Source organism: Falco peregrinus, chromosome 1 (genome assembly GCF_023634155.1).
Source record: "Falco peregrinus isolate bFalPer1 chromosome 1, bFalPer1.pri, whole genome shotgun sequence".
Classification (NCBI taxonomy): Eukaryota; Metazoa; Chordata; class Aves; order Falconiformes; family Falconidae; genus Falco; species Falco peregrinus.
The window spans coordinates 39,306,353-39,332,471 of NC_073721.1; the positions used below are offsets into that span (position 1 = coordinate 39,306,353).

Here is a 26,119-nt window from a genome sequence, read left to right on the forward strand (position 1 = left end):
AATGGCTTTTCTTTCTTAAATTCCTGATTTACTGTATGAAATAGTTTGTCCAGCTCAGTGCAAATAATGCATCACAGCTGTATTATTAGCTGAGATGCAAAGCAGCAACTCTTCAGATACACTAATAAATGTTGTTATATGTATGTATTTAGATGTTTGCTAGATCTGACTGGGTTTGTTGGCAGATCGGTAAGTGATGCCAAATACAGAGGTTTCTGGTCTGGGGTGTTTTTTGGGGGGGATGTTGTTTTGTTTGGGTTTGGTTTTTAAACCGAGCTAATTTGTGATCTCAGCTCCAGTGCAGTCCTACAGCCAACCTGTGCCAGCACAACTGAGGATATATTAAACTGAAGGTGAGAAGATGAAATTAACAACTGGTACAAAGGAAAGCAGGAACTGACTTTGACAGAAAAAGAGATAAGTCATTTAATACGGGCTAGTCATAAAGAATGAGCGGGTTCGCTTAGGTTTAGCACAGTTGTACCACCAGCCCTTCTGCCAAAGCAGAGCCTGCTCTCAGGCCTGGCGTGCGGCTGGGGCTGTTGCTGCATGCCAGGTGTGCACGGTGGGTGTGCGAGGGGGGCCGTGGCGGGGCTGGGGGCCCCGTGTGCGGTGTCCTGCCCTGCTGCGTCCCCAAGCAGCCCCGGGGGGGTCGGGGCCCTCCATGCTCCTATGCCCCCTTCGCCCTGGGGGCGGCCTGCCCGAAGCAGTGCCCAGGCTTTGCCGTGGGGTGGGGGCCGCCTTTCTCCCCCTCCGTCTCCCGACCCAGGCCTCACAGGTGGGCCGAGGCCGCGGGGCCTCTCCCAGCGCTGAGGGGCGCCTCGCTCTGAGGTGGCTCTGGGGGGGGGCGGCCTGGGCACCCGCGCTCGTCCCTTCTGCCCGACAAAATGGCGCCCCCAGCCCTGCCGCCGCTCGGGGGGCGGCCCCGCGGAGCTCTCCATGGTGGCCGCCGGCCCTCGCCCGCTGAGGGGGCCGCTGGGGGCCGGGCCGCCCGCCGCACCGCCCCCCGCCCCGCCGGCTCGGCCCGGGCCCGGCCCGGGGGCGGGGGCGCTGCCGGCTCCCGGCCGCGGGGGAGAGCGGAGTTTCGCCACGCTCCCTAACGGCCGCGCCGCGCGATCGCGGCGGAGCCAGGAGTTTCGCCACGCTCCCGTAGTCCCCTCGTGGGGTGGCGGCGCGGTGCATGCCGGGCCCGAGGCGGACTGTCCCTTCGCTACGCGAGGAGCTGGGAGCCGCGCCTGCCGCCATGTTCCGCTGGGCCGCCGCCGCCCGCGGCCTCTAGCCGCCCCCGCCCCGCCTCGCCGCCGGCCGCCTCACGCTCCCCTCTCCCCGCCAGCCCGCCGGCGGAGGGGGCGGACGAAGGCGCCGCCGCGCCCAGCAGCCGCCGCCGGAGGCCGGCAGCCGCCCAGCGATGTCCGCCAAGGAGGGGAGCAAGGTGCTGCTGCTGCCGCCTCACGCCACCAGCGAACGCGCCGTCAAGGGTGAGCGTCCCCCTGACCCGCCGGGCTGCGGGTCGAACATGGCTGCCCGTCGGGGCGGAGGCCGCCCGCGGCTCGTGGAGGCGGCCCACGCGTGGGGAGCGGCGCCCTGCGGGTGCCTGCTCGGTGGCGGGCTGCCCACAGGTGGGGATGGGAGCGGCGTGTCCGTGGGAGGGCTGCATGGAGGCGTGGGGTGCCCGCGCCGGCGTGGGTGGCCTTTGCTGGGAGGCCGAGCGGGCCCGGGAAGGCGGCGGGGCTGAGGAGGGGCTGCCCGCGGCCGGCCCCCGTCGTGGGCTTCCGCGGGGATGAGGGTCTGCCCCTGGCCATCCCCCGTGGGGCTGAGGCTTTGTCCGCCGCCGGCCCCGGGGGGCTGCGGGTCTGACCGCGGCCGCCCCCCCGTGGGACTGAGGATCCGCCCGCCGTGGGGCTCCCCGCCCCCCCGAGGGACTGAGGGGTCGCTCGCCATGGGGCTCCGTGGGGCTGAGAAGCTTCCCCCCATGGGGCCGAGGGGCTGCCCCCCCCCCGCCCCGTGGGACTGAGGGGCTGCCCGCCGTGGGGCTCCGTGGGGCCGAGGGGCTGGCTGCCCGCCCCGCCGCGGGTGGCAGCAGTGCCCGGGCGGTGCCGGCCGGGGGCCACCGCCTTCCCCGCCTGGGGTCCGTCCCCTCCGCGCCTCGTCCTCTGCGGGGGTTTTCCTCCCTTGCGCAGAGGAGATCCCTGGAACTGCAGGGGCCGAGGCAGCGGGAGGTGCTGCCGCCCTCTCTGCCGGCTGCTGGCCTCGGGTTCCCAGCTCTGACCGGGAAGATTCACCTTGATCTATTTCTCCGTGGCCTCTCGTGGTAGCACAATCTCATGGGAAGCCGTGAAAAGTCGAACGTTATACTTCTCAGAAGGAAAACGTTTTCAAGTAGATATATCTGTGAAAAACTAAGGTGGTCTAGCAACCAAAATATAAAATTAAGGTACTTGCTCTGAAGCACATCAAGCATATCATTCTAGCATTTGAGGGGAGAATAATCTATCACAACTAAAGTGTCCTAAAATATGTTCATTAAACTGATGTTTCAGAGGGTAGCATAGGTAGCACTCCAAAAAATTATTAGGTTTTGTTTACTTAGATTGTAGATTATTTTATCTTGCTCTCAAAGCTTTTGAGCTGTAGTTGGCAATAGCAGTGTGGACATTTGCGATAGCAGACCTGGGCTATTGGAATTCATGGCTGTACGCGAATTATGTCTGCTCTTAAGGTTGATCATCCGAGGAACACTGGGTCTGGCTGAATTCAAAGGGGTGGAGATCCGTTCATTTGGTTTTTTTATATAACAGAGGGTCTTGAGAAATGAAAAGGACGCCTTTGTCTTCAGCAGGTCCTAATTAAAGCCTTGGAATCCCATAGTTTGTTTTGGAAATCGGCATGTTTTCCAGTAAGCTGGAAAGCTTTGTTCCCAGTGAGTTGTTACTCTTTTTGGATTGCTTAACCTGTTGAGTTGTTAGAGCAAATGGCAAGAGTAAAAGTAGAAAATGTTAAAACAAGTCTACTGGAAACTTGTACTCGGTAGTGCTACTTTAGTGTTTAGACTTGCTGAATTTTTTGAACTGTTACAGCAGTTTGTTGTAAGAAATTAAGTTCTTCACACAATGCAAGAGAACTAATGGTAAGTGATTAGGTACTTCAGAGTACGCTGGAAAACCTGCTGTTTCCTGTCACTTAATAACTCAGCTTGTTAAATGTGACTTAGGCATCTGGTTGTTTAAAATCATAGTTAAGGCTTGCTTAATTCTAACGGGATTACAGCGCGGGGTTACAGTATTCCTTTGAACCTGGGTGCCTAGGATACAGAACTATTGTATAGGTAGTCAGGCTTTGATGGCCGTATCTGACACAGTTACAACCTGCAAAATGTTCCTATAGCAGCGTTTTTCTATTCCTTCTGTTGGCCTCTCTTGTCCATACCTATCATGCTGAATCACTGGCATCTGGAGAAAGCCTGGACAGCTGTGCCAAGCTGTCTGTGTTCTCGATATGAAGGACGGGGTGGTTTAGTTCCCCCCTCCCCCTTTAGGTGCAGTGCAGTTGGAAATATTTTTTTAGATGGCGACCCCAGAGGTGTAAGATTGCAGTTTTGTCAGAGCTAAGTGGGAGTATCTATGTGACATAAATACGTTTGTTGAAACTGTGTGAAAATGTGACAACTTTGTCACATTCCTGTTCACAAACAGATGTGATGCCTCTTGCATACCAAGAAATGCTCACCATGTTATTTACTTACCCTATGATGAACAGATTGCAGATAGTGGCCATACTCTCTTACGGTTGGCCCTCTGCTTTTGTTAAGAGGACATTGCATGCCAGGGGCCCCAGAAGCCTTAATTTTTTGTACTGGAAATGTATGGACTTGGCATGCTGGTGGAACTGTTAAGACAACAGTAGAAATGATTGCATAATGTTTTATACTTTTAACTTCCGTAATGCTGATGAATCACTGTAGAAACTGCCTCTTCCCCACCCCCCCCCCACCCCACCCCCAGTATCCACTTAATAATTGGTTATTATTAGTGAAGTTATTTACTGGAATAATGTTTGGGGTTTCTTTTTAAGGCAATAATTTTTCGTGTTTATTTTGTTTAGTGTGATCTGCTATGGAGGGAAAAAAGTGTAAAAGTCTTCTGAAAATGTTACTTTTTGTGTGCTGGTTCTGTTACTGAGAAGAAACATCCTTGGGCACCCAGGCTTTGTGTCTCTCCTTGTCGAGCATTTCATTTATAATATCTCATGTTCTTGAAGAAAAAAACACAGAGAAAAATGTAGTGATGTTATCTGGTGTATCCGTGTATTGGTCTATATTTCAGCTTTCATGCTTTCCACGTACCAGGTCCTTTTGGGATGAAATGTTAATTCAGGACTTAATGCTTGCTGGTATTTGAATTGTGTCATCTCATGCTTTTATTTTAGCTTTATTTTCTTCCTCTGTATTACTGGAAGAGGGGAAAAAATAACAGAAACCATTAAATTTTAGAGGCCGTGAGAAATTGAATCCTTTACCACTAATAATATATGTTGGCAGAAATCAGCAAGAGATCCTCACCCAAGAAAAAAATTATTATATCATTGGATCGCCAGTAACTAATATTTTCGTATAAGGTAGGGTAATAATTAGGATGTATCCCCCCTTATGTTTTGACCTGTATATTTAGCAATTAGTGGGAAGTACATATATCTAGAAAAGTATCTGCAAGGTTATCAGGCAGGTGTAATGTTCCTATTAGACATATATATAATAAATGTAATAATGGCTTTAAATATGCAGTCTATACAGTCTAGCTGTGTTAGTCTGGCGTGCCTTCCCAAGTATGAATTGTACCATCAAAGTTCTTGGGTTGCTTTTAAAATGTGTAAAAAGCTCAAATTTTCTTTCCATGGCTTAGTTAAATTGCCTAAGTAATTTGTACCTATAGAGTTTCCTATGAATTAACGGTTAGTATGGAATTGAAATATCTAAAGTCATTTTTTGGCTTTTGGTTCCCAAAAGGTGTCTTGTGATGAGGCTTTTGTTACTGCTTTTTTTTTTTAAATAGAGATGAGAAAATGTACCTGTCGTCTTGATTCGCTGTTTTCTAAAGCACCTTCTTCATCCTTTAAGAATGATACTTAGGATTTTACTGTCTTATGAAACATAGCGTTTTCCTCTATTATGTTCTTTCAAAATCACCAAGGGAGGGAAATATTTTTTTCTTTAAACTGCTGTTCATATTTAACTGCTGTATCTGGTTCTTTCGGGTTTGGGGTTGCCTGTTTTTCTTTAGATAATTGGCTGTGTTCAGTCAGTGTGTTTCTCACAGTGCATGCGACTTTCATACTTTTGTCAATGTGTTGTGTCTTTTCTACTGGAACAACTGTTTTGCTATTGTGTAGTGAAGTGTTTTTCACTTACGGGCAGGAAGAAGTTCTTGTAAGCTCAGACAGTTTGACAGAGTGGTCCTGGGCATGGCAGAGATGAGCTTTCATTAGCTTTCCTTTGAGGGCAGAGCACCAGGGCTTCTCTGACTCACCTGTGAGTAGCTACACTGCAAAGTTGTCCTTGGAAGTACTCTTTCCTCCCTGGCATTGTGCTTTGCCCACTACAGGTGTTACCAGGCATTGGGAAGTATTCACAGGACCTTGTCATGCTGAGCTAATGGATTTTTTGCTAAATTTGGAGATGATGTCTGTTCTTCTGGAAATGGGAGGCTTCAGTGTCCTTTGGTTTGGATAAAAGTCATGATGCAGTCTGATTGGCAAAGGTTATTTTGGATATTAAATGGTAGCTCATTGAAACAACTCCTCAGAGAATCCCAAAGAGAAGTAATTCATAGCCTTGAGCAGGGTCCTAAATTAAGACACTAATAGCTACTTTTTAACAATGATTTCCATGTAGGAGAAAAAGAAATCATTGCCGTATTTAAGTTTAAGTCTGGTGGGGGAAAAAAAAAATACACAATAAAAAGGCCATGTAAAAGGGTAAATGCTTACAGGCAGTATGAAGACTGTTTTAAAAATATTGCAAGGCACTTAGAATGCCTTTGTGCTGCTGGTCAAAAATGATTCTAAAATGATCCAGAAAAGCAGCAGAGTAAAGAGAGTATTAAAAGGCCATACTTTAATCCAATTTATTTATATATTAAAAAAATCACAGTTTTGTTTGGGGAATGACAATGGAGTAGAAGTCAATTCTGACAAGTTAGTGGTTGACTGGCCTGAATGCTTTTTTTTTTTTTTTTTTTAGAGGATGGTTAGATTGAACAAATCTTAAAATAACAACAAAACCTAAAAAACACCACCCAAAAATGGAAGCCTGCCTTAATTTCACTAGGGCCAGTTAGCAGTTGAGGCTTGGGAAGGTAAGGCCAGAGCAGAAAAATCTGGCAACTAATTACATGTGTGTTTATTGCGTGAAGAACTATGGACTCTTTTTCACACGAGTCAGTTCTTATTGCTGAATGGGACCAAAGAATTGTCTCATTGAAATGTAAGTGGTTTCAGAACATATCAACAAAACAGATGTTAAAAAAAAAATAATCCCAGGACAGAAGTTATTTATCTGGTGGCTCTAAAATAATTCAATAGGGGTTTGGGGCGCAAAATTGTGGATTTATTTTCCATAGCCTGTGGCATAACTAATCTTCTGAGTCAGAGAGATGGAGCACAGCAGCATTTTTTTAAAAACTCTAGATTGAACTAGAGAACTGTAGATCAGTAAGTTTAATTTAAGCAGACTCATAGCACTTGTAAGAAACAGTAGACTATGTCTCTGGGGAAACACAGTATTAAAGAGGAGTTGGAACAGTTTTCATAGATGGAAATGAAGAGAAATTGTTAGAGTATCTTGGAGGAGCCAGTGAGCTGGCTGATCCAGGCAAAACTATTCATCAGGTTCCTTCATCGGAGCCTTTACAGTAAGCAGAAGAGGAAATACTCTCTTTTGGATCAAGAGTTAGGAATGAAAGGATGTTAACAGGTAATAAGCTTCCATGGTTGAGGAATGTTAACATCTGTCATCTGTGCTCTTTAAATGAATTGATAACTTATTTAGAAAAACAGAGTGAATGGCAAACAGTAGTACTTACTCAGGATAGTAAACTTCCAGAGATGTTTCAGAAAGCTTTTGTTAGACTGAGAGCCTGGGCAAAGAAGTTGTGGGAGACGCTGTTCTGATCAAGGCAGAGTAGATTCTACAAGGGAAGGAACAATTCTTGCTTAAACTTAGAGGGTGGCGAACACAGGAAGGAAATGTTAAGGTCTGTATGGATAATATTCTGAAAATGTTAGTGCAGTGGCAGTCAAACAGGCTGATAGGAATTTAAGGATTATTAGAAGATCAGTTTAGAAAAAAGAGAATCTACCATCATGACATTATATGCAGCTTGTGTTATATGTGCATCTTGAACAGCAGTACACAATTTTGGTCCCCTTCCTGATTTTCTTCAATGTAAAGATATGTTCAGAGGCACAGGGTGGCTTTCGTGCAGGGTGGAGCAACAAAGCTGAGAAATCTGTGACTAGGAAAAGAGGTAGCTGAATAGGGGATAGTTAGATACTGCTTACATCATGAGTGGTGTTTAATGGAGAAGTTGAATAGGAAACATCTGTAATTCTTGTCTCCCTGTGAAAAAGAAAAATGCAGTATTAAATGAGATTTTCTGGAAATTTATATAAATGAAAGGTGAAATACTTCATTGTGAAATTCATAGCTATAAGGTGCAGTGGGTGCAAAAAATGTGGAAGTGTCTATTCAGGATCTGGACAAAATAGTGAAAAATAGTTCTGTCAGTGATCATAAATGTGATGGTCTGGATGAAACACTGGAGGAAAGCCTTAAACCCACCTGTTTGGAAAAAAGAGTGTATGATGAGGGAAGGACCTATGATTCCATCATTGCTAGAAGCATGTTTAAGCACCAAATAATCTTTTGGCCTAACACACTATGGCCATTTTACTGAAAGAGGCATCTTTAAATACTTTTCAAACAAGTAAATGTATTTTTCCTGAGAGATACTTCCAAAAGCAGTAACCAAGTTAACTGAAGAATTACACAGACAGGATAAAAGATGAGTGCATTGTGGCATACTAGATATAGCAGTAGTTTCATTTGACATTTAAAATTCTATGAAACTTTTAAGACTGCAAGTACGTGGTAAGTAAGGATAAAATAAATAGTGCCTGCTCTTTTTGTAGGGTTTCTAAGTTTTCAGGATCATTTTTCCTTGCTTCTAGAATGCTTGTTAATATAGCAGGCAGCATGCATTCAAAGAAACTAGAGTGAAGGGGTAGTTTGTGGCATGTAGGAAAAATACGTAATTCACAAGAATTTGACTTTTCTGAATCTGTGCTTTCTTGTTCGGGATGAATAGAGTAACTCGTATCTTTTGACAGCTATTGATTGTAGCTTTTTGATTCAAGTAGACACTGCTCTGTGTTTGTGCTTGACTAATATTTTCAAGGCTGCTGGTCCATAGACCATCTGTGATGTCTTTATGCTTTTTCTTTTCAAGTCTGTTCTGCCAAATACTGAAGGGTAATTGGATGTATTCTGTCCTCATAGCAGTCACGGGTGCTACATCTCTTTCTTCTGTGTACATGTTGGCAGAGGTGTGAAAACTCCAGGGGCAGACTGAAAGATGTGCTAGGTGTTAGGCTTTGTGATTCTTCTGAGTGACAGTATGCAGACAGCAATGCATTTACAAAACCAAGAGCCCACAAAACATGACCAAATGACAGAAAAACCGCAGACAACTGTGCTATCATAATAAACCTGCTGACAAAATGAAGGATACTGGCCTATCATTTCACAGAACACCACGGTTGTATTGATATATGGTGTCACTTAGTGGAGACAAGCATTATATACTGTTTCATGTATACCTACCACCAAAGCAACAAATTCTTCACAAACACAATGCCTGTGTTGGTAACCTTAGGAATGGAAGCAGACTTTTATCTGTGAAATCCAAACCGTGGCATGAGATCTGGGATGTTGAGCATGCTTTTACAGCCAAAGCTGGGTCCATGGAACATGTCATGGGCTCCTGATTATAGAGGAAAAATGACTATTTTCTTTCACTGTCAGAGAAAAAGAATTATATACATTTTAAAGCGTTAAGAGCAGAAAATGCTTTGCTTGTGGAAGTACTGTACCTTGTATGGTTGATCCCTGATACTTTTTCTTACCATTAGCCTAGAGGCTTTGATCTCATCTTGTTTCATGAGCCTCTTCCAACAGCGTCTCTGATACAAGCCAGATTTAACCAAGATTATTAAAATGGGCATATGTATCAGCATGGGTTAAATTTGTAGTCTCTACATCTAAGATTTTATTAGCAGCTACTGTTGTACACAGTTACTAGGCAATGCAAGATCTGCTTTGGGTCTGGAAGTTGCGTGTTTGTGTTAGTTGCCATACTCCTCTCAGCAGGGATTATTGGGTAAAGTGCCGTGCTAAGGTAGTCTTTCTACGTCTGAACCACTTTACAGTGGACTCTGAATTTATCCATTCAGATTGGTGCTATCTTTTGGATCTCTGTAGTGTGCTTTATTGTAAGATATAAATGTGCCCAGAGGCTTGTAGAAAGCATAGAACTAGGTTTAGAGGTTTTGCTTTTGATAATCTCTCTTCTAAGTAGTACTGCAGTATAAAGGAAAGGTGATTTCCACCCCCCACCCCCACTCTTTTTGTAAATGTAAATTACAAATAGTGATAAAAACTATCAAAACCTTTTTGTTAACAAATCCCAAAAGCTGCTGGCTTGTTTCTTCTTTTCCCCAGCATTACTGTTTAAATTTTTGAATCGATATAGTTAAAATTGTGTCAGCCATATATATTTCAAAAGTGAAATTGATTAATTTTGACTAGCAAGCAGCAGTTTGTTCCAGAAAAACTTGCATGTTGTTGTAAATGATTATGTGTTATCTTTGTTACTAATATCTATTCTTTTACTAATAAGATACAGACTGTTATTTTGTACTGCAGTGTGTATTGCTTTAGAGATTCATCTCTAAATGTTTTTCTATTGCTTAGCTTTGCTGGGAATGGAGGAAGGGAATCCTTTAATGACCAACACCATGTTATTTCCTTAGGGTAATTCCTCTTAATTACCATTCTGTTACAGTCCCGAGAGCGCAGGTTATGCACAACGACTTTGAAACATGGATTATATTTCTGTCTTGAAACACATCATGCCGCAATTCTTTTTCCTTAGGCTGTAACATTCTAGTACTACTTCATCAGAGGTTTAATTAAACCCATTAGTTTGCAGAAATTGTCTACATGCCTCAAAAATTATCATCCTTAACCTATTAAAAGATGTTATTTGTAATATTTTTTCAAAGGTATGAGCTCTAATACAGTGTTAACTATGGTTGAGACAAAAATCAAAGTGTAAAATAGAAACAAACAGGTTTTATAGCAAGTGTTAGTGTTTTATTCAGCTGGGTGATGCAGATAAAATCTTTAGCTGTGTTTTATTGTGCCCTCTCTGAAGTTTATTCTCAAAAAACCCCAAACCTTCTTGAGCAATAAGAAAATACATGTATTGTGTGAAAAGGATTTTGTTAAACTCTGAGGAACTAGTTTTACAACTTCAGTTTTTCATGAGGCAAATATAAATTTACAGATGCCTAACTGCTTCTGATACTAAGCTTGTGATTTTTGGACACTACGGATAACCCCTGGACAGATAGAGTTTAATTTGAATCTTCGTAAGTATATTAATTCAAATAATTTGAGACAGTTCTTTCCAGGCACTGGACAGAAACATCTGTTTTTATAGCCTCCCAGAAGATGTAACTTGATAGACAAAGCTGTCGTTTGTTAATATAGAATTAATTTTTGTGCAGATCCAATCTGCACTATATTACATGGGCATAAGAACTTTATTAAGAGAAGAAAATTTAGTCTGCCATGTGCTTAGAACCCCTGAAATACTTCTGAACTGTCATAAGGAAGAGGTCGATGCCATCCGTCTGAGTGCTGCAGCCGCTGGTAGTCCTCAGAAGTCAGTAATGACTTGCACATGGGAGAATGAAGGACGGCTGCCGGTCATGTCAAAAGACTGTTCTCTACCGCACCCTGCATCTACCCAGAAAACCTCCAGAAACAAAAAAGGGTCATTTTCCTCTTAGATAGATAATTATCTGGGAATAAAACTAGAACTAATGAAGCACAGCAAAACTGTGTCTTGGAGGTGATTGATTTTGGTTCTGTGAAGGTATGATCTCTAAAGCTTTTGCAGCGATCAAAGCAGGGGAGATGTATTCATGAATTGTCTGGTCTCAGAAACGGATGAGCTCAACTCTGCATTGCTGAAGGTGGTTGTGGGCCCACAAATAACGTGTTAAAAGAAGTGGAGGAAGTAATGGCCTAAAACTAATTTATGTAGACATTAATATAAATTAAAAAAAAATAAAGCAAAAATGAAACTTGAATCATTACTAGAGGAGACTGGAAGGAAAGGCGTGCCATTTCTTTTATGTAAATAAAATACTTCATGTCCAAAAATGAAGTGCCAGTTTTGTTCTACACTGTGTAATGCAAAGGCACATTTTTCAGCTGCTTCCTACTTAGAAACTTTTATAAGAGGAGGAATAGGCAGTTCTCCAGTTTCAATTAATGTATGTATGTGATTTATGCATCGGTTATTTTATTAGTAGATTTTTTATTATTGCATAAAACAGAAGGGTCGCAATGTGTTGCTAGTAATTCAGAAGTCAATTTAAATGAAGTCCGTGAATGTTTTAGTATTTAAGCATTGATTTTTGGAATGTAAAATTTAACTTTGAGGAGTAAGAAAATAAAGTATGAAAATCCATTTACAAGTGTATTCATACTAGTAGTTGTTCTTAATCTTTGAATAGGTGTGTTTCTCCAGGTTTTCTTTTTAGACATATTTGAAATAATATTTAAATGGAAAGAAATTGAATGGGTTTGCTCCTTTTTTATTTCATTCATTCAATAGTAGAATGCTTTTGCAGGGGAGGGGCGTGGGGAGTCAGTTTAGTTTTATTTCCTGTAATCCTGCGGGCGTGCAGTGATACCCTGATGCACTGCTTAGTGGCAGTTTGGATGTATCCTCCTCTCCCATGTCCCACATCTGCATTTCATTTGTGCAGTAACCGAATTGCCGATGTTTGAATTCATTCAAGCTGCCAGCTGCTGCTGAGCCTGCTTTGGTCCCCAGCCTCAGACCTCTCATCTGCTCCCCTCTTTGGAGAGATGGGTTGCGTATGGCAGCTCTTGAACCATAAGCCAGGATCCAAGGACTTCTGATACTTCCAGTAATTTCTGAAGTTGTGTGTGGTATATGGAGACCCTCTACCTCTTCAGTCTTTTGAGAGGCAGCACAAGAGGAAACTAAGGAAGACAAGCTCAAAGAAGGAATTTCAACCTACAATGGCAGTGTTGTAGGCTCCCAAAATTACAGGGTTTTCTGATAGCATGAACTTGTTCTGCTGCTTACTCAGTGGCTGTACAGAACATGAAGCTGGCAGAGTCCGTCCTGCCCCTTTCTGCCGTTCAGGGACTGAGAGTGCACCAGTGCTGCTTTCCTGTCACCTCCTCCGGTAATGCTGTCGCAAACCTCTGTTGGAGCCCCCCTTAGTCTTCATGGTTTTAGGCTGAAGAATCCTAGTCTACTTAGTTACTCCTGTAGCAGAAATCATTCTAACATTTTGAATTCCATTATTGTGCCTTGAATCCTGGCATAATTGCATCTTTTTGTTTTCTGCTTGTTAACAATTCTTAACGTTCAGTTTTCTGGGTTTCTTTGACTTGTATTTTCCTAAAACTATAGTAAAGACCTTCTGAATAATAATAATTTTATAATCTGTGATTTTTCTATGTAAAGTTAGGACTTATTTCCTTCATTAATTTGCATCTATTAATATTTAATGTGTCATATTTTGCTGAGCCACTGAGGAGCATGGACAAGTTCTGTAGCTCATCATAGCCTGCCCTATTCTTCATTGTCTGCAATACTGTCAACCGAAGGCTGCATCACTCCATGAGTTACCTTCTTTTCAGTGTAATTTATGGCTTTATTAAAAAGCACAGATTCTAGTGGGGCTCCTCTGGTGACCACCTTCCTTTCCAGGTGCTGGCTATTACGTCCTTTTATTTCTAGTCCTTTAAACAGTATTGTATCCTCTTCTTGCTAGCTTTGGATTTGTTTTAGTGGGTTTTTTGTTTGGTGAAGGGTTTTTTTAGGCTTTGATGATGGGTTTATTTTAAAATGCCTTTTGTAAGTCTGAGTGGATATTAATTGGATCTTCTGCATCCCCAATACTTGTTGAGTCTACAGAGAATGGCAGTATGTTGGAGAGAATGGATGTCATGTCCCTTTGCAAAGGCAATTTTGACTCCTCAAATTCTATTGTGCCTTTTGTAGTTTCTATGTGCACATTATAGATGTTATTTTTTTTAAATGCATACACATATAGCACTGTTCCATCTAGATTTTAATGACGTCTTCAAGTTGGTTGACTGAAAGACAAATCTGCAGCTTTAGATAGCAACTGTTCCATGATAGATCCGATCCTAGATGGAGTATATTTTTAAAATAGTGTTGTTGCAACTGCTGTTTCTTCTTTTTAAATTTTAGCTGTCCCTTTTCCACCAACGCATCGCTTGACATCTGAAGAGGTGTTTGACACAGATGGAAGACCAAGAGTTGACATTTTGAAGAACCATTTGATAAAAGAAGGTCGAGTAGATGAAGAAATTGCACTTAGAATCATCAATGAGGGTGCTGCAATATTACGGAGGGAAAAAACTATGATAGAAGTTGAAGCTCCAATTACAGGTAATATTTCCAGATAATATCACTCATAATTAAATTTTAAGAAAGCCAGATTTTTTCAGTGGTAGAGTTTGTCTTATAAATTGCTAAAATAAAATTTGTTATAGTCTTACTGAATTATCCCTCACAACTGCATTTGCTTGATGGTACTCAAATGGTCTGAAAAAACAGGCTGCACGTTATTTTGCAAAATGAAGGCACTAAACCTATTGGAAAAAGATAGTATGATTGGTATTAAAATGACAAAATAGAAAGTAATTAAATACTGATGAAATACGGATTTCTGATTCCTGCAATGTTGTAAGTGGGAATAAAGACATCTACCTGCCAGAGAACAATGAACTCAGAATTATCCTGAAATCTATCTATGTGAAGAGAAGCTAATTGCTGTGGTTTGAAGCAAGTACTGTGAGCTGGAATTCTGAGTGAAAAATACACCTTCGTAGTTCCTCTGTAGGTGAGACTGACGATTGCATGTAAAACCATGTTCTTGTGAGGGTAGTAGTACTGGAAGGCGTTGCGAGGTTATTTTACCATCCAGATCCACTGTGATACAAAACCAACACTTAGGGGGGTTTTTTGAGTATTTTAATGGTTTAACTAGTTCTGTTTCTGTTTGACCTGGTGAAAGGTGGAAGTGGTGTCCTTTAGTACATTTATTTATAATCAATCCAGACTCAGAAAATAGTTCACATTGCGTATATGTTATATAGGATAATGAAAATAAATTTGATTTTTGTGTTCAAATCAGATTTTCTTTCATTTGAATGTGTTTTGTTCTAAATGAACCTATTTAAAAATAGTGTCTGAAAAGCTTCTTTTAGGGAATGAGCTTGCTCTAATTTGATAGTATGGGGTAGACAAAAGCATTTAAACAGTACATCATTATTACTGACTTTTTTTAAAAAAATGAATGATTGAAATGGTGGAAACCACTAAGTCTGAACTCAGAGTCTTTTGTAGCTCCAGATAAAGCTCAAAACTGCAGTGTTGTCCTTGTCCATATGCTTAGAATTTTTATACTTCTGTTTATTCAGGTAGTTACCCAGAGCTACTTGTATATTGGCAGCTGAAAAAGAAGGAATGTTCTTGCAGTGTTTGAGTAGGAATCTTAAGAAAAGTGACATGAAAGAGGACACATTCTGTTTAGTCTAGCATTTTGTAGGTTGCGATGACAAATGGTCTGCTCCAAGTAATAGCAACCTTTAGAGTGTGGTGTGCCATATCCATTATTTCCTTCCAAAATTAGACAAATATTTTTCCCCAAAAAAATTCACTGATAAACTCTGAGAAGTCGAAAGATGCTGTTAGTCAGTTGGTGAGTGACATTTTGCATCAATGGAAGACATAGTCTCTCAAATTCCTGTTAATTGTTATCAGCAATACCTCAATGCAGAAGCAAGAAGGCAGCTCCTGACTTCCATTGAGCTGGGAACTCATGTGGGAATGAGAAGTTAGGAGCAGTTGTCTCTTCCATAAATTTTTAAATTTTTTTTTTTTTTTTTTAAATTGTGAGATGACCTGGCTTTGCTGTATGCTCTTCAAAGTCTTCCCATCTGCTATCTTTGGCACTTCTGCCTTAGGTTGCTGACCACTGGTCTTATCCTGTCTCATATTCTAAAAACACAAGAAAAATCCACTGTTGAAATAGTGAACATGGTTGTTTGAAGGAGAAAAGTAACTGAGCAAAGAGAAGATATGATGAGATTGAAAGGTATGTTAGTCTGACTCAGAAACAAAAGCATACTCCCTGCTTTTTCTCAATCCTACATGGACACAGGAAATTGTTGCAAAGCAGCAGGTGTTTCCAAATGTGCATACCAAGGAGAATTTGCTAAGATACCAGAGGGGATGGGGAGGACAGTAAAGAGCCACTGACAGCTTTTAAGACCTCAGTGCTCAGTGCATTAACTGTGTGGGAAAAACATTCCACAATCTGCTAGACTCAAGTAGGGCTATCATCAGCGTTGTCAGAGGTAGTGAGGACAGCATCTTAATGAAACGCGAAGGGGGAGGCTTCACAAATTTCTGTTATTCCTGCTTTATACCTGCCTTTCCACTTAATTAGAAGTACTTTGTGGCTGTTTACTTAACTATAACTTAGTAACTTTTCTGTTAGATTTTTTTTCAATTAATTTGAACAAAATTTTTGCTTGCAGTGTGTGGTGATATTCATGGCCAGTTCTTTGATCTAATGAAGCTGTTTGAAGTGGGAGGATCACCTGCTAACACAAGATACCTCTTCCTCGGTGACTATGTAGACAGAGGTTATTTTAGTATAGAGGTAACTGAACATATTAATCTGTTTTGTCCTAAATTTTTCTATAAGCACACTTTCACTGAGGTTTTCAAATGAAATTTTAGGTCTGATTTAACATGTGAATGTATTCTCCCTTGCTGTGCTTTCTCCTATGACAACGGCCTGTTCACAGGAGGATAACTGACCAGCCGTTTGGACTGTCCTGTTGAAGTCACCAGACTTACTCATTTTTCCTCCTCTTCCTTTAGTTGTTTATTTTTTTTTAAAGTTGAATTCTATAGCATTATACGTAATCCTGCTTCTCTGGTAAATATGCAGGAAGGTGTGTTTGTATGTTTTTGGAGACCAGGTGAGTCATGACTGCAAGGTCTTTCAATTTGTTGTAGCTGTTAATCTGCATAGATTCATTTTACTTATGTATTCAAATATTTTAAAAAAATTGATAATATTTTTATTCACTAAAATTCTGAGGGCAATTGCAGATATTCCCTAAGGATGACCTGTGTTTCTGCCATTAATTTTTTAGGTATTTTGAATTAATTTTTTGCTTTTGTTTTTTAATTTTCAGCATGTTTTAGTATGCCACATACCAGAGATACTCACTTATTCACATCAATTAGTTTCAGAGCTATGATTTCTAAGTTAACTATTTTTCTGGTGCCAGCTTTGGGAGTGCCTCGGCTTGGGATCTCTTCATAGATAGCGAATCCAAGAGAGTGGCATACCATTTGAAATAGGATTTTGCAAGTCATGGTATATAATACTTAATTTCTGTATTAAAATTGCACTCTTCTAATATGTGTAGATACATACTGGGAAGGCCATGAACAGTACCTTCTGGGGTTGTTAAGGATGGTAGACAAACGGGAGATGCAGCAAGAGCGATGGCCTCAAAGTCATTTAGGAGGAAAAATTTCAACAGACATTCCCTGTTTATTAATTCGATCTTCTCAGCCTGCTCTTGGTGATTACAGATCACAGAATCATGGAATGGTCAGGGTGGGAAGGGACCTCTTGAACTGGGGAGCCCAGACCTGGACATTTACATAGCAACACTATATGTTAATGTATCAAAACATGGTGTGAAAGCTTTTCAACCATTACACTTACAAAACATTTCTGAACAATGGATTTTCTTGAATATATTAGTAAGAACAGTCTCAATTCTCTTTTCCTCACATGATTTTAATTTAATTTTTAATGTAATATTTGGCATGCTAAATATACTTGTGGAATGTGTAAAGATACGCTAAATATACTCTTCAGAATCACTCCAGGATTCTTAAAAAGCTTGTCTGTCTTCATTGAGATAATCTGCTCTCTTCTACTCTGGCTGTTGGAACATCAGTGAAGTACATGGCAGTTTATCTGAATGAAGTTGCATTGCTGCCAGTGCGTGAAGGTGGGGCTATGCTTTGTGGTCCTGTTGAGAAGGAAAAATGTAGTACCTGAAAACCAGCTGGTTTTTCCTACTTAAGTTTTTGCCTTAATTAACTTTTAGGAAGTTTTAAGTTGACCTCCAGGAGTTTTCATATATGGTTACTTTTAAAATTTTTCGTAGTGATTGGAAATGTAATATATTTTTGGGAGAATATTTGACTTCTCACAGAAAAGTGAAGGTGAAATTTTCTAAACATGTACAAACAGTGCAATTTCATTTTTTCACTAATAAATTCTTTCTCAGTCTGTCCTGAAACAGCTTTAATTGCATTGATATTTTACTAGTAACACATTTCTCATTAAAAAATGTCATCACTTCTAATAGGAAGGATAATTGCATGCTACTGTGATTGTGTGTAACAAGTTGCTGGGATCAAGATGGAGTCCTTCATTTTCTGTGTGCAAATTCTTTTCTGCGCTGGAAGTAACAGGACATAGAGAACTCCGACATTAGTCTGTCTGTATTTGATAATAAAAAATAAATATGCCAATACAGGAAAGGTAAAAAAAAAAAAAATATGTATTTTTCTACTTAATAGGTAACATGCTTGAGAACACGTAAATCTCAGCAATTTAATCAAATGTAGTATCCATTCACTGAAAGGAAGGCAGTATTTTGCCACTTTTTGTAATAAACGTTTTCAAGGTTGCCAGCTTTTATAAATTTTTCATACAAACTGACTTAACGAAAACAGTTCACAATTTTAGAATTTGCTAAATTAATTCATGTATTCATTTGATGATAATCAGTTGTTTTGTAAGAAACTGATTATGGTTTCTGCTGGGAAATAGTTTTAAAGACTCTGGGGACTTTGCAATATATCAGGATATTTTAGAGTTATAGAAAAATTGGAAAGCAAGTGGTATCATTAGAAAAATTACTATTTTGCATATTTTTAGTAAGAAGATAAGAAAAAATCAGTAATTAGTTTAGCTAAACTTCACAATAGAAGTTTTTGATGTATTTCTCCATGTTTGCTGTGGTTTTTAAAATGTTCCTTTGTTCTCTTTCTTCCTTTGTGTACTTACTGTTCTATGCAAAATAACTGTGAAGAATGATAGCTTCAGGGTGCTTGTATTGATTGAGAACAATAATAACAACTTGCAGGTCACTTCAGTATAGTTCAAAACAGAGGCTTTGAGATTTCTGTGCTCAGTTGAAAATACAAAAATCAGATCTGAAATTAAAGAAATAAATTTTGGGCATTCCAGACTGCTGGGTGGTAACAGACTCTAAACTGAAAAAATTGTGCATGTTTATAGCTCTGTTGTCAATGCTGTTTGCTGCTGATGTTGCAATAATAATGATATATGGACACTTACTATGAATCTTTGAATTTCCTGCTTGAACACTGAATAAATGACCAGCTTTCACAGGTTTTTTTTGGAAAAAAAAAAAAGGTTAACTCATTCCATTCTTGATTTTAAAAATGGTCTCGAAATGATATAGCTGACTTCAATGTAAATAGATTTGTGGGTTGGTTGGTTTTTTTTTTCAATCTCTGTGAATAAATGTCTGCTTTCCTTCTTATGCCAGTGTTTAGAATCATATTGTAAAATCAGATTTTAGGCACACATACATTATTTGTCTAGATGAAAGTGCTCTGCAGTATAATTCTGCTGAGTTTGTTTTATTATTGAGTGTCCAGTAAATAGAAATATTTTTTCAGCATTCTCTGCAGCTGTTCTTAAGAAAAGTAAAAAGCAATATGGGTAACTTGCGTCCAGAACTGGACTGGGGGAGGTAGTGCTGTATTATAAAATGGCACAGTAAGCTGTACTTGTTTTTGGAGCTGTCGACATTCTTATCAATATTTCTCGGTAATAATTTTTAAAGTTCTTATAAACGAGTGTATTTTACTGGATATCTTTGTTTTTCAACAGTGTGTGCTGTACTTATGGGTCCTGAAAATTCTCTACCCAAACACATTATTTCTTTTGAGAGGCAACCATGAATGCAGACACCTAACAGAGTATTTTACCTTTAAGCAAGAATGTAAGTACTGTCTAAGAACATAAAATTAGCTTCCAACCTGCTGATCTATGGTCTGTCATTTTGCTTGAGAGATGCCATTTGTGGAATTGATTTCAGCTGTACTAGTAAGAGAACTCTTTTGGTGATGTAAGCTGCTCTTCCATTTGGAGGCTTGTGTTCAGTGATAAATGGATCATTTGCCCTGGTAAAAACCCTCTGATATAGGTAAAAGTGGTGTCGTCTGTAAGCAGTTCTTAGTTTTTCACTGTAATTGAGAAATCAGACTTCTCAGTAGTATTTTACGCTGAAGTGTGCTGTGTAATTGTATAACACAAAATAATTCTGTGATTTTTTTTTTTTAAAAGTAGTTTCTTCACACTTGTGGTAACAGAAGGAGAAATGAAGGGAGTTTATAGTTCTGGAAGAGACTGTCTTGGAAATGTGCTTGCTGTTATGGAGCATGGAAATGCTCATTTAAACCCCAAAATATTCATTGCTTTAGTTGGGGTTTTTTTAAGCGTTCAATTTGAGATTTGCTCTTGTAGTTATGTTCCACTAGATTAAGAAATCCGTATTAGATGGAAGAAGTAATGTTGTATATTTTCTTTCCTGCAGGTAAAATAAAGTACTCCGAAAGAGTCTACGATGCTTGTATGGAAGCTTTTGATTGTCTCCCTCTTGCTGCTCTCTTAAATCAACAGTTTCTTTGTGTTCATGGTGGACTTTCACCAGAAATTAATACACTAGATGACATTAGGAGAGTGAGTATTTTGTGTATCAGAAAATAAGTGAAAATACAGATATTTATATGATGCTATACAAAGTCATCTTTGTGAAACTGTCAGTATGTTGTTTTCTGTTCTTGTCTTTTTTGGAAGTGTAAATCAGGAACTGAAATGTAGGCTAAGCAGTATCATAATTAAAAACTCTTGGATTATCTAGTGCATTTTCCATTAGCAGATCTCATTGGGACAGCTGGGACCGTTACAAAACACACACAAAAAACCCCCTTAAAAACTCCACATAGTTTCCTGAGACAAATAGTTCATTTAAGGAGCTTCACAGCCAATCAAAATACTGCTTTGTATTTATTTCTAGGTAAGAGCTGGTGTTCTCCTGGCTTTCGGGACAAAACTTGTAGAAGTTAATTGTAGTCTTAAAATTGTTTGGTGTATCAAACGTCGTATTTCAGTTATTCTTATATTTCTTTGAAAACTGACTTTTTTTACTATCTTGATCATGTGGATTTTGGTTTTGAAAGAGTGTGAAATGGCAGTATTTATTAGAAATTCAGATTGCTGTTTAAAATGGCAAATTTGGTAGGCATTTGAGTAACAGCTGTGGAGTGCTTCTCACTGTGGTAAATGTGCTGAGTATATCAGTAAAGAATGAAAACAAGTTTTAAAAACTATACAGTGGAAACACTGGTGGTGGTGTGGAATTTAAAGGCAATAATGTTGTGATGACATGAGGTACCTGTTTCTAATAACTTGGTTTCAACTCTCGTGGACTGCTGATGTGTGAAGATTGTATCAGATGGGAATTTTCAAACTCAGTTGCTTTCCTTTTTGCATACTCCTTTTGGACTTATTTTAGTTACCTTAGCTGACAACTGGACTGCTGCATTTGGAAATGAAAACCATTCCTCTTATGATTAGTAACTGCTGAAGTGTAGTTGATTTCAGCTTCAAATACAAACAGGTGGTTCTAAGAAAGCTGTGGGATTATAGGTAAGGATGGAAGAAAGAAGTTATCCACAGATGGAAGGCGACATGTGGGGGCCTATTTCAAAAAGGATCTAGATATCAGAGAAAAGGAAAAAGTATGTTCCTGATTTGGTTTTGTAGTATATAACTATTGATGGCCCATTTTGTTTTTTACCATTTTCATTTATTGTATTTCTCCTTTTCTTAGCTTCACTTGTGCTCATTTTTTCTTTTTTACCTTTCCCTGTCCTCAGATTTATAGGCTGCTGTCCAGTTGAATCTCATTTCTGAACTCACCAGATATTTTTTTTTTTCTTGTACTGACTCTGGACCATTTCAGAGACTGGAATGTCAGCTTATTTCACTTACAGATATTACACTGCCAAGCAGAATGATGTGAGAGAAGAAGAAAATGGTAGAAACAGAGAGGAAGCACATTTACAAGCTCAGTGGTGTAAGTGGGAAAACTTATTGAGGCACATTGCATTTTCAGAGCAAATACTAACATGTACATAAAACTATGCATTGTGCAGAGAAAGAGAAGTAAGAAAGCAAAGCAAGTAACTGGGGGCCATTCTGACAGGGCCTTAACACTTCTCGCATTGTGGATGAAAAGAAACATGGTCAAAGCTCTCTGGAAAGTGGTGTTAAAGGAGTAGTAGTCTGGAAAAACACTTTGGAAAGCCATTGTCATAATAGGATTGTGATTATTTTTTCTTTTAGTCTCGCTCTTGCAGCTAATCAGGTTTCAAAGTGTCAAGTAAATTTAATTAGAAGGTACTTCTGTCATCTTGACCTGTACTTTCATATGTACTCTGTAATGCTCAAGACTACGTTAGGATGAAATATAAGCCTGTATGTTTTTTATATATATATATGAAAATCTGCATTGTCTATTGTTTTCTGATGAAACTGACATTTGTAAATGTTAAGGCAGCCTTATTAGAACTGATCTTTTGGCCTTTTTGTTTTCTAAGGAATCATCTGGTAACTTGGAAAAGGCACTATTCATGGGTTGGCAGCAGCTTCAACAGTTGCATTAGAGCTTGGCATGCACTAATGATGTAAATGCATTTAAATGGGTGATGTGAAATGCTCTTTTTATATCTAGGAAATATCATATACTTGTACAAGTGTAGTGTGCGAAATGATTTCTGTAAACAGTCGAGACAATTGTATAATATTACAAGTCTTCTGGTTTATTAGCAGAAGTTCTTATTAAGGAGAAGTCTCTGCAAGCATGTAGGCATAATCATCTGGCATAAGAAGGGAAACCACAGCTCTATAAACAGTGTAGGAATAGCCTAAGAAAAAAAAGAAGAATTCTGTGCAGATGCAGTTTGTTCTGGATGAAGTCTTTTGTCAGTATTATTGACACTCAGGAAGGTGATTAAATTACACAAATTATTATTTTTGCTGGCATAAACTTATTTCCAGCAGAGGACAGCTATCATAATAACTATGACAGTAAAGCCTAACCAGAAAGATTGCTGCAAGTGCTTTTTCTTTCTGGGAAAATAGAAGTCTGTGAAACTTGCAGTAATCTTGATTTTTATTCTCTGAACTTTGTTTACACAAGTGTTCTGACAGTGTTGGTAAAGAGTGTTTTTCAGACACATATCCATCAACATAGAGATACCGTTTAGTTGATTTCATTAACGCTGCCAAGACTTCGGCGGAAACAAAATTACAGGAATGTGGTTTTAAGCCTAGTGATTTATAAGGAGGGAATTGACCAGATAAGATTATGGGGACTCAGAAGAAAGGGGACAGAGAATTTTCTTCCTCATTTACAACAGATGACCAAGCTTTTCAGTTCTTGGTGACACTAAAGTGTGATGAGTAAAGTGCCCTGAAATACATGGGGGTGGCTACTGGGGAATCTGTCTTTATAACACCTTGCTTCCTTTCTGTGGTCTGCTGAAATTTCCTTTCCTTTAGTAATACATAAGGTGATTGCCACTCTTCACCGGCCTTCACGTTGTTTTTAGGGTTTTACTATGTGACAGTTCTCAGGAAAATTAGGACAGATTAATTAAAACTGGTGCCTGTATGTGAAACTTCTTTGAAGGTCTTTTGCCTTAAAAGGAAAATAGTTTTGATTTGCTGTACCTTAATCTACCTCCAAGGTTTTCCTACTCCAGAATTTGAACATCCATGTGGAGGTACAGTGCACTTCAGTTCAGTAGCCCTGACTGCATAATACCTAGGAATTAATTTAGATTTAAGTTTCTTATGGTATGTATTTAAAAATGTACTACCTGTTTCTGTTTTTAACACCAGGTGCAGTGATTCTTATTCCTGAATACAATTGTCTTTCTCGGTTACCTGAATCATATTTAGAAATATGTTAAGCTGATTTGTATTGAGATTCTGTGTTGCCATAGTCAGAAATACTTAATCAGTAATAAGGGTTTTGAATTGACTCATGTCCTTTGTTAACTTTCTTGCTGTCCCGACGTAGAGAGACCCTTAGGTTGATTATTCTGATTTGATATATGCAGTCTGGGTTGAGTAGCTTGCAGTGACATTTCCTTAAATTTTGAGATGTCTTGAGAACCGTGCCAGTTGGTAGACTGTCTAGTGAAGGAGACACTGATTTGGTGTGTAAGTATTTTTATTTTTTGCAAACTGACCTACCTACTTCAAGAAATGGCTACATTATTGTTCCAATGCTATGAGAAAGTAGTCTGGGAGAGAAGTGTGTTGCTTGCAGCAACCAAAACATTTTATTTCTAACGTCTTTATCCATTTGGCCAAAGTCATGAGGAAAATCCTTGAAGAGTAACTCAAGAAAATTTCTTAGAAATGCTTTCTAGACTTTGAGCCTTCTGTATTGCAGGAAACATCAATCGGCAGACAGTTGAATCTCCCTTGTGTGAATGCTTCTGTTAGCTTTTGGGCCCAAATTTTTTGCTGGAGGTTTAGAAACTTGATGGTTTAATCTACAGAAATTCAGGTACTTGCAGAAGTTGATGGACTGACTTCTTCAATCTGGAAGAAATATTCCATAACCGGGTTTATCATCCCGTGTGGGAAATGTTAAACCACTGGATTTTTAATAATGAATAAATTCCAACAACAACTTCAGTTAATACCTGCCTTGCCATTATCTGGCAGGAATTTGTAAAGATCTGGACCTCTCCACTTATGTTACAGGTGGCAGCCTTGGGAGCTCTGATTTTCCAGGGCATGAGAGAGCTTGGCACTACTGCTGGTTCCATATTTGAATGGATTCCTATGGACCGTTAGACTCAAATTCACCAGGGGCTCACCAAACCTCCCTTCGAACCTGTCATGAAGAGTTAAGTGTTCTCTAGTATCATCAAAGTCATCTTCTTTGGTATGGGAGGTAAAGTGAGATAAATGCACTGTCCATCAAAGAACTGTTCCTACATTTCTTGGATAAAATCATCTTGTGAACAAACTCCAGCTACATAAAGATCAAAGAAACTTTACATTGAATCTGGGATATCTAATTTCATTTCTGGGACATCAGAAATTGACTGTTACTTACTTAAGCAGGGCATTTTCCTTTTATGTTAACAAATGTGCTGTCCTCCTTACCTCTGCCCCTTTTCACTCTGCTTACTAGGAAAGTTGCTGGCTGCTAAAGCAGGTGTTTCCAAGTGGAAACCTCTAAAGAACCAGCTAGAGAAAAGAAAACAAAGACATCTCCCAAAATGCTGGTGGCCCGTTACACCAGGGCTATAGCTGAGAAATAAAGCCTGTTTAAAAGAAATCTAAGATGACTAAGCTAGTCTGCATTACATTGTTGAATGATCCATTACGGAGATGGGTATTTCGGGGGGGGGGGGGGGTTAGGTTGGGGTTTTTTTGGGGTTGGTTGGTTTTTTTGGATGATACATTTAGTCTCTTCTAGTCAGTGCTAATTATTCATGCCTTTCTTTTATAATTCCTGTTTTCTGTACTGTTTCTCTTTGCTAATTCCTGGTAGTGTCTCCAGATTGGTAGATGTAGCATGTGCATGAAAAAGGACCATTTTGTTCCTTGTCTGTAACTTGACCTTGTATTACACATATCCATCAGTCTGGAATTTATCTCCCTTCTTTTTACAACTAATAAATCTTACTGCTCTTAACAGGTTTGGTTCTTTTGGCATGCCTCTGCCTTATTTCGTGAGGAGGAGAGGAAAAAATATACAGAAACTACTTCTCTTTGATATGGTTGGGATTTATTCTAAAAGTGCTTGGTATTGATGGATATGTAGTTTAACAAATGTGTAAAACTTCCTGATTTAATATTCAAAGAGTCTTTGTGCTGTTGCCTTTTCTCAAACAGTTAGATAGATTCAAAGAGCCTCCAGCATTTGGACCAATGTGTGACTTATTGTGGTCAGATCCTTCAGAAGATTTTGGAAATGAAAATTCACAAGAGCATTTCAGTCACAATACGGTCAGAGGCTGCTCATACTTTTATAGGTGAGGCCATGCTATGATCTGTTTAATGTTGCAATGCTGACTCTTGCTGCATATTTTAAGAGACTTTCTTTTACTCATAGCTCTTTTCATTTCACAGCTATCCAGCAGTTTGCGAATTTTTGCAAAATAATAATTTGTTGTCAATCATTAGAGCACATGAAGCACAAGATGCAGGGTAAGTACTTTGTATCCTTCAAGAAATTATTCATAGTGTAAAATAAAAATTGCTTATTCCTGTAAGATGTAAAATAATCTGTTTGCCTTTGCAGTTATAGAATGTACAGGAAAAGCCAAACTACAGGGTTCCCATCGTTAATAACAATTTTTTCAGCACCTAATTACCTGGACGTCTACAATAACAAAGGTAAGAACTTCTTATTAATAACTGCATGCAATAATAAAATAAAAATGTCTTACTAGATAAGTCATCCAATATCAACAGGTTTTTGCCGGGTAGGAAATTAAATGCCAAAAAAATAAATCCACTAATGAGCGTT

General features: G+C 39.6%; 1 protein-coding gene across 8 annotated transcripts in view; it reads left to right on the forward strand.

Moving 5' to 3' along the window:
- Window positions 1-1,081: 1,081 nt before the first annotated feature.
- PPP3CB (protein phosphatase 3 catalytic subunit beta) overlaps window positions 1,082-26,119 on the forward strand; it is a 47,889-nt gene continuing 22,851 nt past the window's right edge. For 2 of the 8 annotated variants that reach the window (XM_055799461.1, XM_055799392.1), the window contains exons 1-8: window positions 1,150-1,478; window positions 13,602-13,802; window positions 15,959-16,083; window positions 19,384-19,495; window positions 20,090-20,235; window positions 25,483-25,622; window positions 25,720-25,797; window positions 25,892-25,986. In XM_055799461.1, coding sequence (XP_055655436.1) covers window positions 1,409-1,478; window positions 13,602-13,802; window positions 15,959-16,083; window positions 19,384-19,495; window positions 20,090-20,235; window positions 25,483-25,622; window positions 25,720-25,797; window positions 25,892-25,986 — 967 coding nt within the window. In that variant the 5' untranslated portion in view covers window positions 1,150-1,408. Of the gene's footprint in view, window positions 1,479-13,601; window positions 13,803-15,382; window positions 15,514-15,958; window positions 16,084-19,383; window positions 19,496-20,089; window positions 20,236-25,482; window positions 25,623-25,719; window positions 25,798-25,891; window positions 25,987-26,119 lie in introns of those variants that run through there. The other 6 variants (XM_055799262.1, XR_008746468.1, XM_055799334.1 and 3 more) reach the window with 6 other exon arrangements.